General features: G+C 38.2%; 1 protein-coding gene across 1 annotated transcript in view; it reads left to right on the plus strand.

Moving 5' to 3' along the window:
• Positions 1-1,548: 1,548 nt before the first annotated feature.
• GALNTL6 (polypeptide N-acetylgalactosaminyltransferase like 6) overlaps positions 1,549-13,572 on the plus strand; it is a 1,129,500-nt gene continuing 1,117,476 nt past the window's right edge. Inside the window, exon 1 of the mRNA XM_008705050.2 lies at positions 1,549-1,761. Coding sequence (XP_008703272.1) covers positions 1,624-1,761 — 138 coding nt within the window. The 5' untranslated portion in view covers positions 1,549-1,623. The remainder of the gene's footprint in view (positions 1,762-13,572) is intronic.

Here is a 13,572-nt window from a genome sequence, read left to right on the forward strand (position 1 = left end):
TCCCCCCCCCCCCCACCACCACGTACCTGGCCTGAGCGGCGGGACACGTGCCCGGGAAGCCCCCGTCGGCGGGACCAGCCCAGCCTCGGTTCGCCTCCGTCTCCGTCTGCGGCCGCCGCCGCCACCGCCACCTCCGCGTCCCGGCTCGCTGCGCTCCCGCCGGCACCATGGAAGAATCGGGGTAAACCCGCGAGCGCCGGCGACTTTTTCTCCGGAGTCTCTGGCCTGGCGCCTTTTGGGTGAGATGAGTGGGGGAGCTGGTATCTCTGCCGGTCTGAGGTTGCCCCGAAAAGCCCCGGCCGAGAAAGAGAGGCTTCGCGGAGGTTGGCAGCTGCAAGTCCCCATCCTGCAGCGCCTTCGCCCTCCTCTTCTTCCTCGCATCAGGGTTTGTTTATATAGGGTCTGGAAGCTGGGCGGAATTGCCCACCCCCTCCAGGCGGCCCGCCCTCCCCTCCCGGGCTCGGGCTCCCGCACGTGGTCGGCACCAGCAGCGTCTCGGCGGAAGGCAGGCGGCAGCGAGCGAGGAGCGGGCGGCCGGGAGCTAGCGCGGCGCAGCTTCGCCTGCTGCTCGCCCTCCCCGGCGCCCTCGCCCACTGCCCAGCCCAGCGCAGACTCGGCTTCGCCTCCCTCCATCCCCTTCGCGGGAGGGGAGCTGGAACACACCGCCCGTTAGGCGCTCGTGATGTTTCTCTGCGTTCGCTCAGTTGCGGGAGAAGAATGGTAACATGAACAGCGGAGCGCGAGAGCGTCACGGGGGAAGGGGAAGAGATTGATGAGCAGAGCGCTTACTTCGCGGAAGATCACGTTCTGAGGGCTGCGCGAGGCGAAACGGCGCGGCGCCTCCACTTCCTGGCTGGACTCCGCTGACATCTGTAGCCTCCCTTCCAGCAGGTTCTCCGCTCGCGAGCCGCTGCCTGCGGAGGAGAGTTGAGACAGCGCGTGAGCCTCCAGGAGTTTGTGGACCTCCATCCAAACAGGAGTTGTGCTCCGGTGCCTGTGTCCCTGGATCCGTGTGGAGCCCGCCAGCACGCTGGCTTCAGAGGGAGTTGAACTTGAGTTCAGGTGGGTTATCCCAGGGGAAGCACAGGAGGAGACGTTCAGGGGAGAGGAGGAAGGTGATGTTCCAATGTCAAAAGCGGACGCTTTTCTTCCTGACACTTGCTTGGGCTGAGCCGCTTCCTCCCACGCAGTTCCCCCTACTGACCCGCTCCTGCCCAGCCCAGCCCTCCCCCAGTAAGGGGGGAAAACCCCACAACTCCTGTGTTCTTATGTATCTAGCATGCTATAGACTTTCATAACTTATGATTATATGTCAAATGATCATATTTACTCCATTGCTTAATAAGAAAGGCTTAATGATTTCCTCAGTCAAGTCATTTACTTCTAAGCCAATAGATAATGCCTTCGTCATAGTTTTCTGGGGGGAAAGTAACTGTGCGTTTGTTCTGCAGATGCCCAACTCCCTCTGAATCGTGCAGATTGGTGCTGAGCACGCAACAAAAGTTTTTAGCTTCTCCTCAGTTTCTGGTGCTTCGCAGGGGAGAGGAAAGGACTTTGGCATTAAACACAAGAAGCAGTCAGGGAGCCATCTCCTTTAACTTTTCTTCTCTGTTATCATTTGCAATGAAGAGGAAACAGAAGAGATTTCTGCAGATGACTTTGTTATTCATGGTGGCTTTAATTTTCCTGCCCAATATTGGTCTCTGGTCTCTGTACAAGGAAAAGCACTTGGTGAAATCTACAGAACCCGGGGAGCAGCAGGTAAGTGCATCCGGAGAAAGCTCACAGGAGGATTGGTAAGGCATGCAACTCGCGGGGACACAAGGAAGCCAGTGTGGGGTAGCCTTCGTTTTCTCCCAGGTTATTTGCAGGGCACATATTACAAGACTCGAGACTTTGGGGTTTAAGAGAGTTCTTGTTTTAAGATCGCAACCACTGACATGGGTGAAATATAAAATAAACTAGAAAAGAAGGATAAGAAAGGTCAAGAGGAAGAGGAGACAGTCTCTCTCAGTTGGTCTTTAGGTTGATTTTGACTTAAGGTGTAGGAAAGGTAACTGCTAATTTGTGGGATGTGGAAGTGGGTTTGGTACAAGTTCAATCTCGGGGATTTGTTTTTGCTTTTCACCCCGCTTGGGTATCTACATTAGAGTGAACTGGGCCAATTAAATCATTAAACTTGTGAAGTAGTTCTCAAAAAACAAGCTACAGCTTTCTGTATTTTTGGTTGTAATTTTTGCTTAGCAACAGCTTTTTACTCTGTGGAAACTTCAAGTCTCTGTTTTTTCTCTTCTGTTGCTAAGGTGGTGTGGTGGGGTGGGGTCTACAGGCAGAGTTCTCAAGGATGTCTGTTCAGTTTCACAATCTGGTGGCAATAGTTTGTTGCTAAAAGCTTTCCTTCATATCTGAAACACTGCGCAGTGTGGTATGTCTTGTTTTCACGTATATGCAATCTGTTAGTATGTGCCTCACTCATGACTTAACAGAGATCGAAATAACTATCTTGCTTAGTGAGTAATGCTGCAAAAAATCCTTCACGAGGTGTTGATGGGGAGTAATATTGTTGAATTTCTTGTTTATTAATAAGACAGCTTCTGTAATTAAACTTTTAACAATAGAATGCAGCTTTCTTTGTGATACTGATGTAACACTTTTTTTTTTTTAACTAGTCCTGTGAATCACCTCAGAGTATTAATATTCTTAATTTCAAGGGTCATCACCCATGAACGCTGTGTACCTTCCACATATATTATGTGTTTAATAAAAGTCCATTTGTGGACAACAGGAATATATATTAATGGTAATTAAATATTTGTCCTTATACTTACCAAAGTTTAATCTTCTCTTTACACAGTGAGTACTTAGTTGTGAAATACATGGACGTAATCTGCTTTTTCATTTTGGGAAGTAATGGTTACCAGTCTGTACACTTTAAAGATAACTAGTTGCTTATGGATTTTTGGTGGATTGGAATTTTGAGGAAAAATGTTGACATGTTTTTATTTAGTTGTTGATCTCTGTCATCGTTTCTAATAGGGATATAACTTTGATTTGAAGTATATTCTTCTGTTGCGTCAGTCCAGTGAAAAAAGGGAAGATGGGCACTTTGAATGTTAAACTTTTTTTTCAGATTTAGATCACTTATTTCCCCAATCTTGATATGAAACAAGATTTTGTTAACATTGGTAGTTAATACACTATTATGTAAAATTTCTATTTCAAAATAGTTTAACAAAAGCAAAATGATTTTTCCTTGAGTTTTGCTAATTCAATTAACCATAACCATCTGAAGCATTTGTCGTATAGCTAACATAAAACACTAATTAATCTTATTAATGAGATCTTTACAACTTTCACGCTGGCTCTTATTGATTTTGCCTCTTAATGGGAAATTGTTTGTACAATGGCATTAAAAAATGAAATATGGCAAATGAGCTCTCTGACTTATTGTAATCTCCAAAAGAGTTTCCTTGTTTCTGGTTCTTTTGTAGTACCTATGATACTTAATATTAGGTAATAAATTAATGATTATGAAAGACATGGCGCGGCAAGAGAAGGAGGTATTTCTCAAAGTTTCATACAGCCTTGAGTAAGTAACTGATGGAGATCTTGTGACATTCCAGCTTAATAATCCTATGTAACAGTTTTGAAACCAAGAGTAAAGACGGGCAATAATGCGCCATAAAATGAATGTCAGTCACATACTTTAGTAGTTTTTAATGGAAGTAATCGTTTTAAAACTAATGCTTTCTTACAGAAAAAAATAAAATTAAAAAGGTAGGAATTGTCACTTACTAAAAGATAGAATTCTTTGTAAAACAGGAAAAGATAAGCTTTTATTGGTTTTATTCCACTGTTAAATATAATTGAAAAGATAATTAGGGTAGTTGACATTATACAAATATTGGATAAGTAAGAGTTAAGTCATATATGTGTATTCATATATGTGTGTTTATATATGTATATGGATATATACACACTTGACGAAATAAAAGGTGACTTTCAGTGATGAATTAAACATGCTTAATATTGTGATATAATAGTTTGCTAATGTATCTATAAATCATTGTAAGTCAGCTAAACACACAGTTTTCCAATTGAAGCATGTAATTTGACTATTGGGTAATGTGTTATTTAAATTTAGCAATTTGTTCTAAAAAGACCATCTCATGGTTAATTGCTAAAATGTTCTTCAAAAGCCATCTTTTACTATATTTATCACTAAGTTGTAAAATCGTGAGGGTAAGGATAATGTGCTGATTGAGGCATTGACAGCAGTAAGTACTGAAGCTATTCAAAAGAAGTCACGTGCCTATATGAGCGGTCTATTTTTACAGCAGTTGTGTGTAAAACAGCAGCTCTGGTTCTCAGTGTGATGTGGCGATGGTCACAGGACTTGAAAACCTTTACCATTTTAAATAGTTTAATTATTACAATGGGCTGTAGAGAAATACTTTAATCTATGGAGATTCAAAATCATAGAATGGCTAACACTCTCTAAATTCTCCTAATTTGTATCTTATCAGAGCACATCACTAATAGTTTATTATTCAGTATAGACAGTATGTATTACATAATCTGAAACAAATTTAGGGTAAACAGAAAACACTGAGGGAAACTATATGTTAATTTTCATGCTGTTTGATATTTTGCACATTTTTTTCTCATTTTTATACGATTACAAGTTAATTGTATTTATTGTCATTTCACATTAAGAATAATATTTATGACAATTCCCATAATATTTGAGTATTTACCCATTTATGATGCAGAAAAGAAAAAAAGTGAAATAAAACTTCCCAAATTATTCATCTGAAAGTTTTTTTTTCTTTTCTCTCACACGACTGAAGAGGATTGAAAAAATTTAATAATGCAATAATTAAAGTGTGTATTTTATTGTTTGGGCTCTGCAAAGCTAGAATCCAGTTACTAAAATAATTTTTAACCTTTGAGATTTTTAATGTTTCAGAAAAATTTGAAGATATTTTATAGTTTTGGTTTATATGTTATTAAGTTATCAATCATAATTTTCATGTTATTTTCAGTTGAATTAATTTTTGGTGTTATTGGGATGATATAATTATTCTCTTTATTTTGTTAAAAATGTATACATATATTACAAAGTAATCTATTGGTAATGAATATGGTATTTAGCTGAGAATGATTACTGTATGATTATTGTGTGATAATAATTCCAATTTTTCTCTTAAAATTTAAATTGCTGTTCTTCTCTGTTTTCAGCTGCATTTAAATTAAAGTTATATATTTAGATCTTAATTAAGCAATGCATTAGGATGATAATTAGAACAAAATAATATTTTAGAGCAAAACTACTTCATTCAGCATTATTATACCTTTCTTCCTAATTATTCATAGAAGAATAGGTAAATAAAATCTACCCCGACACTTTGTTTTCTTAAATACGTTAAAAAGATTAATAAAAAAAAAAAAAGGAGCTGTAGTTTTGGCAACTAAGTTGCATATAATATGACTTGCAGATATAATACAAGAATATTCAGAATATGAAGATCTTGCAATATTTTTGGGAATCATTTTTGAAATGCGAGTACTAGAATCAAAATTCCAGAGTTTTAAATCAGGCATTTTCACAAGTATTCAGAATGATTTTAGAAACTTATGTTTGGCCTGAATTTTTTGCCACATTAAGAAAACCCCAAAACTAGATACTCATGTCACTTTTAAATTGTGGAACCTTCTTATTTCTTTGTACTTAGGAATTTTTATGGATGAAAGAGGGCTAATTATGCTTGTCACATAAGGTACATAAAGTCCTGAGATCACATCTTGGGTATGGAAAGTATTGTGTTAATATTTTGTTTTTAGTCAGATCCCTACGTAGGCTGTACATGGCAGAAGTGGGACTTCACCTTCATTTAAAAAAACAAAAACAGAAACAAAAAACTCTCCTGAAAGCTATCTTAGCATCTTTGACCAACTCTTCTAATGTTAATCAGTATCACACTTTGGGGGGATTTTTTCTTTTGGCTAAGAACATCCCCCCCCCCCAGCATTTTAAACCTGTTTTATGATGTGAAGATGTCAGATAATTGGTACTGAGTATATGCAGACTGTCTTATGCTTTCCTTTGTCATGCTGATCACTAAAGCCTAGAGTGTGTCTGTGTTTCTTTTCCAGCAAACACCTTAGGTATTGAAGAGCTAAGGACAGGAGAAAAAAAAATAAGGTTTTCTCTCTTCCTGCACTCAGGATTATCAATATACTAGATGTGAAATGATGCATTCGTCTGAGCCATACTGTTCTTAATTAGCTAAAATGTATGCTTTAAATTAGGATTTTAGAGGACCTTTTCTTGAATTTATGGAAAATCCATTCTGACTCGCTACAGGTTCGCACCACACAGACCACTGTAACAAGTGTCTTAATTATTTGCTGTGACCTCGTAGATCGCAACATGATTAGTTCATCACCTTGCCTCCTGGGAGACTGTGTGAAACACAGTCTTCTGTTCACAATCTGGTAAAAAATTAGATAGGTTTTTCTCCCGTTCATTGCTCCATTGGATAAGCTGTGCTGAATCAATTGGCCTCCTGTAAGTTGTTGTTGTTGTTGTTGTTTTCCTATAAAGGAAACCAAGTCAAGACTGGAATACGTAGGGAAAAGGGTAAGGAAGTTTGGGTGCTTTAAGTGGTACAGAGAAGAGAATTGACGTGGGTTTTTTTTTTTTTTTTTTTTTTTAAGTTTTGTCAGGAGTAGCCATGATAGCCTTTAAGGAAGTTTGCAACTGTGTCTCCCCTTGTAACACTTTTGTACAGATGAAAGTCAGCTTGGGTACATCAAGAATAACCTTAAAGGAGGGGATACAAATTAAATGAGGAAATGATGTTAGACAGTGTAAGTGGGGTATAGCATCCGACGTGGTTGTGCTTCGTCTCAGCAGTCACTCATTTCTCATTTGCTTGGCTTGCTTATGATGAAGGGGTGAGCACTGGGTGCTTCCGATTCTTAAAACCATCTGACGTGACCACAGTGTTCTTCTCTTTCCTTCATATTTACATGTGTTGACAAAGTACCATTATAGAATCAAATGTTCAGATGTGCCAAGGAATAGGAGGGTCTCAGGATGATAGTAAAGGTAAAGACACACTCATAAACTAGATACTCGCTCTCCACGTGACCTCCATCTGTCACACCATAAAGCTAACGATTCCTAAATTCTCTCAAAGTGTAGTTGTAATTCTTGAATGGACAACAAAAAATAAATAAAAACCATTTGTGCCACTGACAATATATATTTAGACAAGGCAGGAATGTATACACACACACATATATACTGGGTTTATGTAAAGGTTAAAGAAGAGACAGGACATCCACAAACATTCAAGAACACGATGACCACCACTGTTCCTCACTGATATGCTGCTGTCTGTTACTACCAAACTCCAAGTAGGTGGCCAGAAAGAGGGAGAAAAAATAAAGGTATATTTAGGGTTAAGGGCAAATCACATGAATGTTTTCTGCAACTTTTATACTTCTGGCGTAATGGGGAAAAGCGTGGACTGGATTAGCGGTACTCTCTCTTCACGTATTCATTTAGCAACACACATGCATATATCCACATGCATGTTCTCACTTATAAAGAAAAAATAAATCCACCCAACTGTTTCATTTTGTACATTTTTTTTTTACTTTTATAACTTTATGCTTTTTCCATTGCTTTGAATCCACAAGAGGCTGTTAGTCAACTGAGTTTGAAGCATCATTTAAATGTTACCAGTATAACTCTAGGAACGTATGTAGAGAGATAAAGAAAATGCATCTGTCTCTAGAAGTACTTACATCTATTTAGTAAGCGTGAGACTCATAGCAAGGATTTAGCCTGTTAGACTTGCACAGATTATAAATAGGGTGATTCGTTTGTTATCTGGTAATAGAATCAGTGCAGCTGTGGGTGCCATTGCTGTGGTGGTAGCTATGCGCTCTCTGTTGCAAGGAGTGGTAGTGTCTCAATGAGGGCTGAGAAAGCTAATTTTAAATTTATTGCTCAATTACTCATGGAATGTTATTTTCAGTACTTGAAGTCTAGAAAGCCAGAGACAGGGAATTTTATTATAAATCATTGTGAACTATTTTATCATAATAAAAATGACCACATTGTCAGGGCTGCCACCCAAGTTTGAGTGACTGGGGCTTTCCTTTTTCCTTATTTTTGGCATGTCTCCTCAGCAAAAGAATCCAGTTGTGCTTAATTTCAGAAGAAATATCAGAATTTCCATTCTGTCTTGTTCTCTTTTAGCATGTGATGATGTAGGCTCTGGAACCGAATTATCAGGATTCAAATTCTGGATCCAGCTCTGAACATTTTGTGACATTTAGCAAGTCATTGATCTTCCCCAAATTAGTTTTCTCTTAAGTCAAATGGGGATGCTAATACTTCTCTTGTAGTGTTACAGTGAGGACTGAATGCTTAATATCTTGAACAGCATATAATAAGGGTTAATGAATATAGATTGTTATTATGGTATAAGCATTTATAAGTAATCATTGCCTTTAGCAAGGAAATTAGTGTTTGTTTAATAAATATTTACAGATGGTTTCTCTTGCTAAGGCTGTGTCAAGAGAGCCCAGCAGAACAGTGAATATGGTAGAGGACTGTCATTGACGTGTTAAATCTGGAAGAGAGGGACTGTTCAATAAACAAATAAATAGAATCTAGAAAATGAAAGGGGTTTTTCTTTGTAATTTTTTGGTCCAATGCTTATGGACAGGTTGTTAATTTTATTTTTCATATAATCATTTATTGCAAAAAATGACTGAAATTTTTTTGTTATATTGCATTCAAAGTTATTTAAAAATTGAAGCTTTTAATAGAAGAGATTTTTTTTTTTTAAAAAGTAATACTACCACTTTCATTTCCCATAACAAATAAAACCCATGCCTCACATATAGGCATTTTTTTCCCTCTACATTAATTACAAACAAGAATCTGAGAATGACTTTTGTTGTGTAAATCTTGGTCATGAGAGAGATTGGATTATTCTGAAGAAAAAAAGTTAAAAAGCAGAATAGAAGCTGTTAAAATCATGAAGCTGCTTTCCAGAGTTACTATTCCCTTCGGTGGAGTTCGGGGATACAGAAAAAGCATATTGCATATGCCTGTTCTGAATTTTCTAAATAGTGATTTGGTGAGGTAAAATTGATATTCATGAAACAAAAAAACAAGCACTGAATGGTAGGATTTTCTGTGTGTTTCATGGACCTTTAGCAAAGGGAGAGAACGGTAAGGTTTCTGGATCCATTAGACGGGGCTTCATGCTTTTAGGGGGACAATGTCGAGTGGCATTTTCCTATCAGAATTAGACAGGATTGGGGTTAGGCTGAGGGAAGGGTGGACACTTCAGGTTCCGACTTTGGGCTCACCACTTACCAAAATATATCCTCTTGGGCAAGTCACTTAACATCCTTGAACCTCAGGTCTTCCTATGTTAACACAGATACTATCTCATAAAAGGGTAGCAGAGAGAACTAATTGGATTAATATATGTACTTTGCCCCGATGCATAGTAAATACTCAATTAAGGGAGGTTAAACAAACACATGGCTACTTGTTCTCAGTTTTTAGAGTAGTCATTGAAGGTAGTGAATAAGCTTAATACTGGACAAACCCAGGAAAGATACAATAAAATATATAAAAATCACTATTAATTTGTTTATTATTGATAATAGAGGTGTTTATTGGCTATGTGTACCATACAACGCTGTGCTACACCCTGCGGCAAATAAGTGATTAAGAGAGAAATCTGTTTTCAATTAGCTTGCAATCTGCTCATTAAGAAAAGCCATGCACACATCCCTAATATAGGGATGGATTAATTGTTTCATAAGAAATACGTGTTCTAATTATTTACAGGTTAGAAGAAGTAGAGAAAACATCAGCTATTGTGTGATATTTATGTGACCCTACGTGTTTTCTGCGCACTTACAGATTGAATCCTCCAACAGTTTGTTGAGATAGGTTCTTCCGAATAACTCAGTTCACGGTTAAGTAAGGCACAGAGACGAAATTTGAGTCTGTGCACTGTGGATTCATAAAAAGAAAAAATGATGAACAGTGTTAACAGCTGCATTGTTTAAGGCAAGTGAGAACTTTGAAAAAGTTCTTTGAAAAGTGACTGGGTTTGGTAATTAGTCTCTGATACTCTCTTGATTGAAGTACACACAGTTGTAGAGGTATAAACAAAATTGTAAATGGTCAAATGGTAAGACTAAACATACAACTAAGATATCTTATAAGACAGATAACAAATATTGGTGGGGCCGGCATTGAGATAAACAGCTGAATGTGGGGTCCTGGTTGGTAGGAGACAAGAGAACCAGAAGAAGCCTGATGCGTGAAGGCCAGTCCCCAAGGAAGATGAAGGTAGATGAAAAAAAAACAAAAGGAGAGAAGCAGAAAAGGTTGTTATGATCCGAAAGGTAAATACAGAGCCTGTGCTTGTTACAGTTTGGTAGAGAGGTCTGAGATTTTTCCTATGCGATTATCTTACTAATTTGGAGAGGTAATTGAACATTCGTGGAATGTTCTGCAAAGTGTGAAACAATGTAATGTAGACGGATGTCTATAATATCTAGATAGATAGGTAATTAGATGTTTATCATAGTATGTATAATCCTATAATAAAGATTGAAGACTATAACACTGAATGGGGATGGCAAGAAGCCGTGCCGCCACCTGGTCAATAAGACAGCAGTGTACCTGTCAGAATAAATGCTGACAATGAACAGATATGCAGAGCAAAGGAAAAAAGCAGTTGGTTATGTATAGATAGTAGAACGAGGGGAGTGAGGGGATATTAATTACAGGGATAAGGAGATAGTAGGATTAAGTTGCCAAGAATCCCAAGATAATATGTGAGTAATAAAAGTAATAAAATCATTATGATAAAAACAATAAGCAAAAGTAATAATAAAAGGCAATATATTAATAATGAAAATGAAAGTGCCATTTGTTTATAGTTTCTTACCATGTGCCAAACACCGTGTTAAGCTGTTCTTAAATAGTCACAGCAGATCCATGGTATACGGAAGATGACTGTCCTGCATTGCAAACGTGAAGAGACTTTTTATTCAAAATTTGTTAAGATCTTACAGTGATTATTCTACCAACACTGAAGTATTGGACTATCTATAATTTACCATATAATGTAACCACATTGGATATCCTGGACCATGGAGTTACGTATTAACTCAGCTATGAAATGAAGTATGCACAGTGGTTAAGGGCTTGGATACTGGAGCCATGCTGCCTGGTTTCAGTTCCAGCTGTATTATTTGCTTCCTGTGTCACGTCGGACAAGCTGCTTATCTGTTCTGTGTCTTAGATTTGCCATTTCTATGATGGGTATAAAAAACAGTGCCTACTTGGTTGAATCAATGTGTGGGTTAAATAGGTTAATGTTCATAAAATGTTTGGAAAACTGGATTGCCCATAGCAAGCAATTTTAAAGTGTTAGGTATTATAACATCTGTGAGATTCTAGAGAATGGGATTAGATAAAAAAGGTGAAGTATGCTCATATACCATTTCTTTCATAGACCCATCATGAGGGTTTATAAAAAAAGTTGCATTCTTCTTTTTAAAGATTTATTTATTTGAGAGAGAGAGCACAGGCACCCGCTTGAGTGAAGTGGCTGGGGGTAGAGGGAGAGAATCTTCAGTCAGACTCCCTGCTGAGTGCGGAACCAATGTGGGGCTGGATCTCAGGACCCTGAGTTGGGCACTCAACGGACTGAGCGACCCAAGTGCCCCCAAAATTTGCATTCTTATAAGCCTTTAAAAAAATGTTCCAAGAAGCATCTTTAACTGCTTTTTCTTTATTTTTTAAATTAATTGATTAATTTTATTTTTAGTAGCCTATATGGAAATAATGTAGCACTTATTAGTTCAAAAGGTTTTGTAACTTGAACCCAGGACTCACAGAGCCCTACATGTCAGCGCAAACTGGATTTCAACAGAAAGTTTAGTTCTTCCCAGCATATGCAGTCAGCACCAGTGCTGTTATGATGACCTTTCCCCTCATACTTTTTGTGCTTTTCTCTCCACATGGTGTAGATTTCTCGATGTGTATTTTGCCCTCAAGGGATAAAAACTGTCTTATGAATTATGTCATTGAGTCTGAACTTCTAAAAAAGATTATCTAAAAATGTCTTCAGGGTTGAATTTTTTATTTCATTATTTTATATAACTTGAATTTTAAGGCTATTGTTCTGGTTGCTTCGAATGATGCTGTTTGAGCCTGGAGTAGAGAGCTTGACAAAGGAAGTGCCCTCTCATTCCTAGTGCTTGGAAGAAAAGAACTGGCCGGAAAGATAGGGGAATGGAAAACTGTAGAAAACTAGGTGGTGAGGGGAGATGAAAATGCTTTCATTCCCTAGCTAAATTAATCTTACCATTTTTTTTAGGTAGCCTAACAGAAGGGTGTCAGATTAACAACGACTATGTAGCAGGTCTTTCCCCCTCTAAACTTCTACGGAAACTTCCATTTTTTTCTTTCACAAACTGAAGAAAATTATATTTTCTGCACGATCCTCAGCATTCCGAGGCAAAGATCTTGAGTTCTAATATATGAAACATGGAGAGAAAGATAGCATCAGAGAGGCCGAGGGGATACTATTCAAGAAAGGGTAGAAATACAAACTACTTTATCACTTTGCCCCCCCCTTCCTTCCTTTTTTACAGCTCAGAGCCCACTCTCCTTCCCTTTTTCCTTTAAAATTTTCCTTAAAGAAACATTTCAATTGGGAATTGATTTGATCAATTACTAGTCCTATGAATGGAGGAAAGACTTCAAAACTCTAAAAACTTGAGTCTTTTGCATTATATTTAAAAAAAGGTTCTCTTGAACCTAGCTGGATTTTCAATTATTGAAATGTGTATGATGTGAGAAATATTTTTTTTTAGCTTGAGGTTTTACTGTTGATCTATGTTGCTATTGTTTTGTTTGTGATACTGGAAGCTGACACCTTATTTCAGAGTGTGCCATCAGAGGGCAAATATTACTTAGCTGTGGCACCTCAAGGGAAACGATCTTGCGTAAGTTAAAAATAAAAACGGGCACAATGAAGCCAAAACTATTAGCAAAGAATCTCTGCTTTCCCACTCAGCACGTTCTCCCATTTGCTAAAGCTGCTTTCTCCAGCCTTCTGTTGTCTCCTCAAATCTCCCTTGCTACCCCCTCTCTGATCATGCTCAGTGGCTAGCCTGGCCTCATTCTTCACTGACAGCATAGTATTTTCATGTTGGGAGAGCCAAGACTTCATACCAGAAAATCAGAAAATGTACCCACATTTATTCCTCAGTTCTCTGTTTACCTCCTGTGACTGTGAAAAAATGTCCTTGGCTTTAGGACACATGGGGACCAGACTGTAGACCACAATGTTTTATTCAGAATTTCACATTGATCTGTTGTGTTTGGGGGGTTTTTTTTTTTTTTTCATTTCGCTTATTTTTGGTCTCTTCGTCTGTGATCCATCCTTCACATCAATATTTAAACTTGCTCAGATTTCTCCCACTATTGGAGGAGTGAGGGGAGCA

Source organism: Ursus maritimus, unplaced genomic scaffold (genome assembly GCF_017311325.1).
Source record: "Ursus maritimus isolate PB19 unplaced genomic scaffold, ASM1731132v1 scaffold_11, whole genome shotgun sequence".
NCBI classification, from domain to species: Eukaryota; Metazoa; Chordata; class Mammalia; order Carnivora; family Ursidae; genus Ursus; species Ursus maritimus.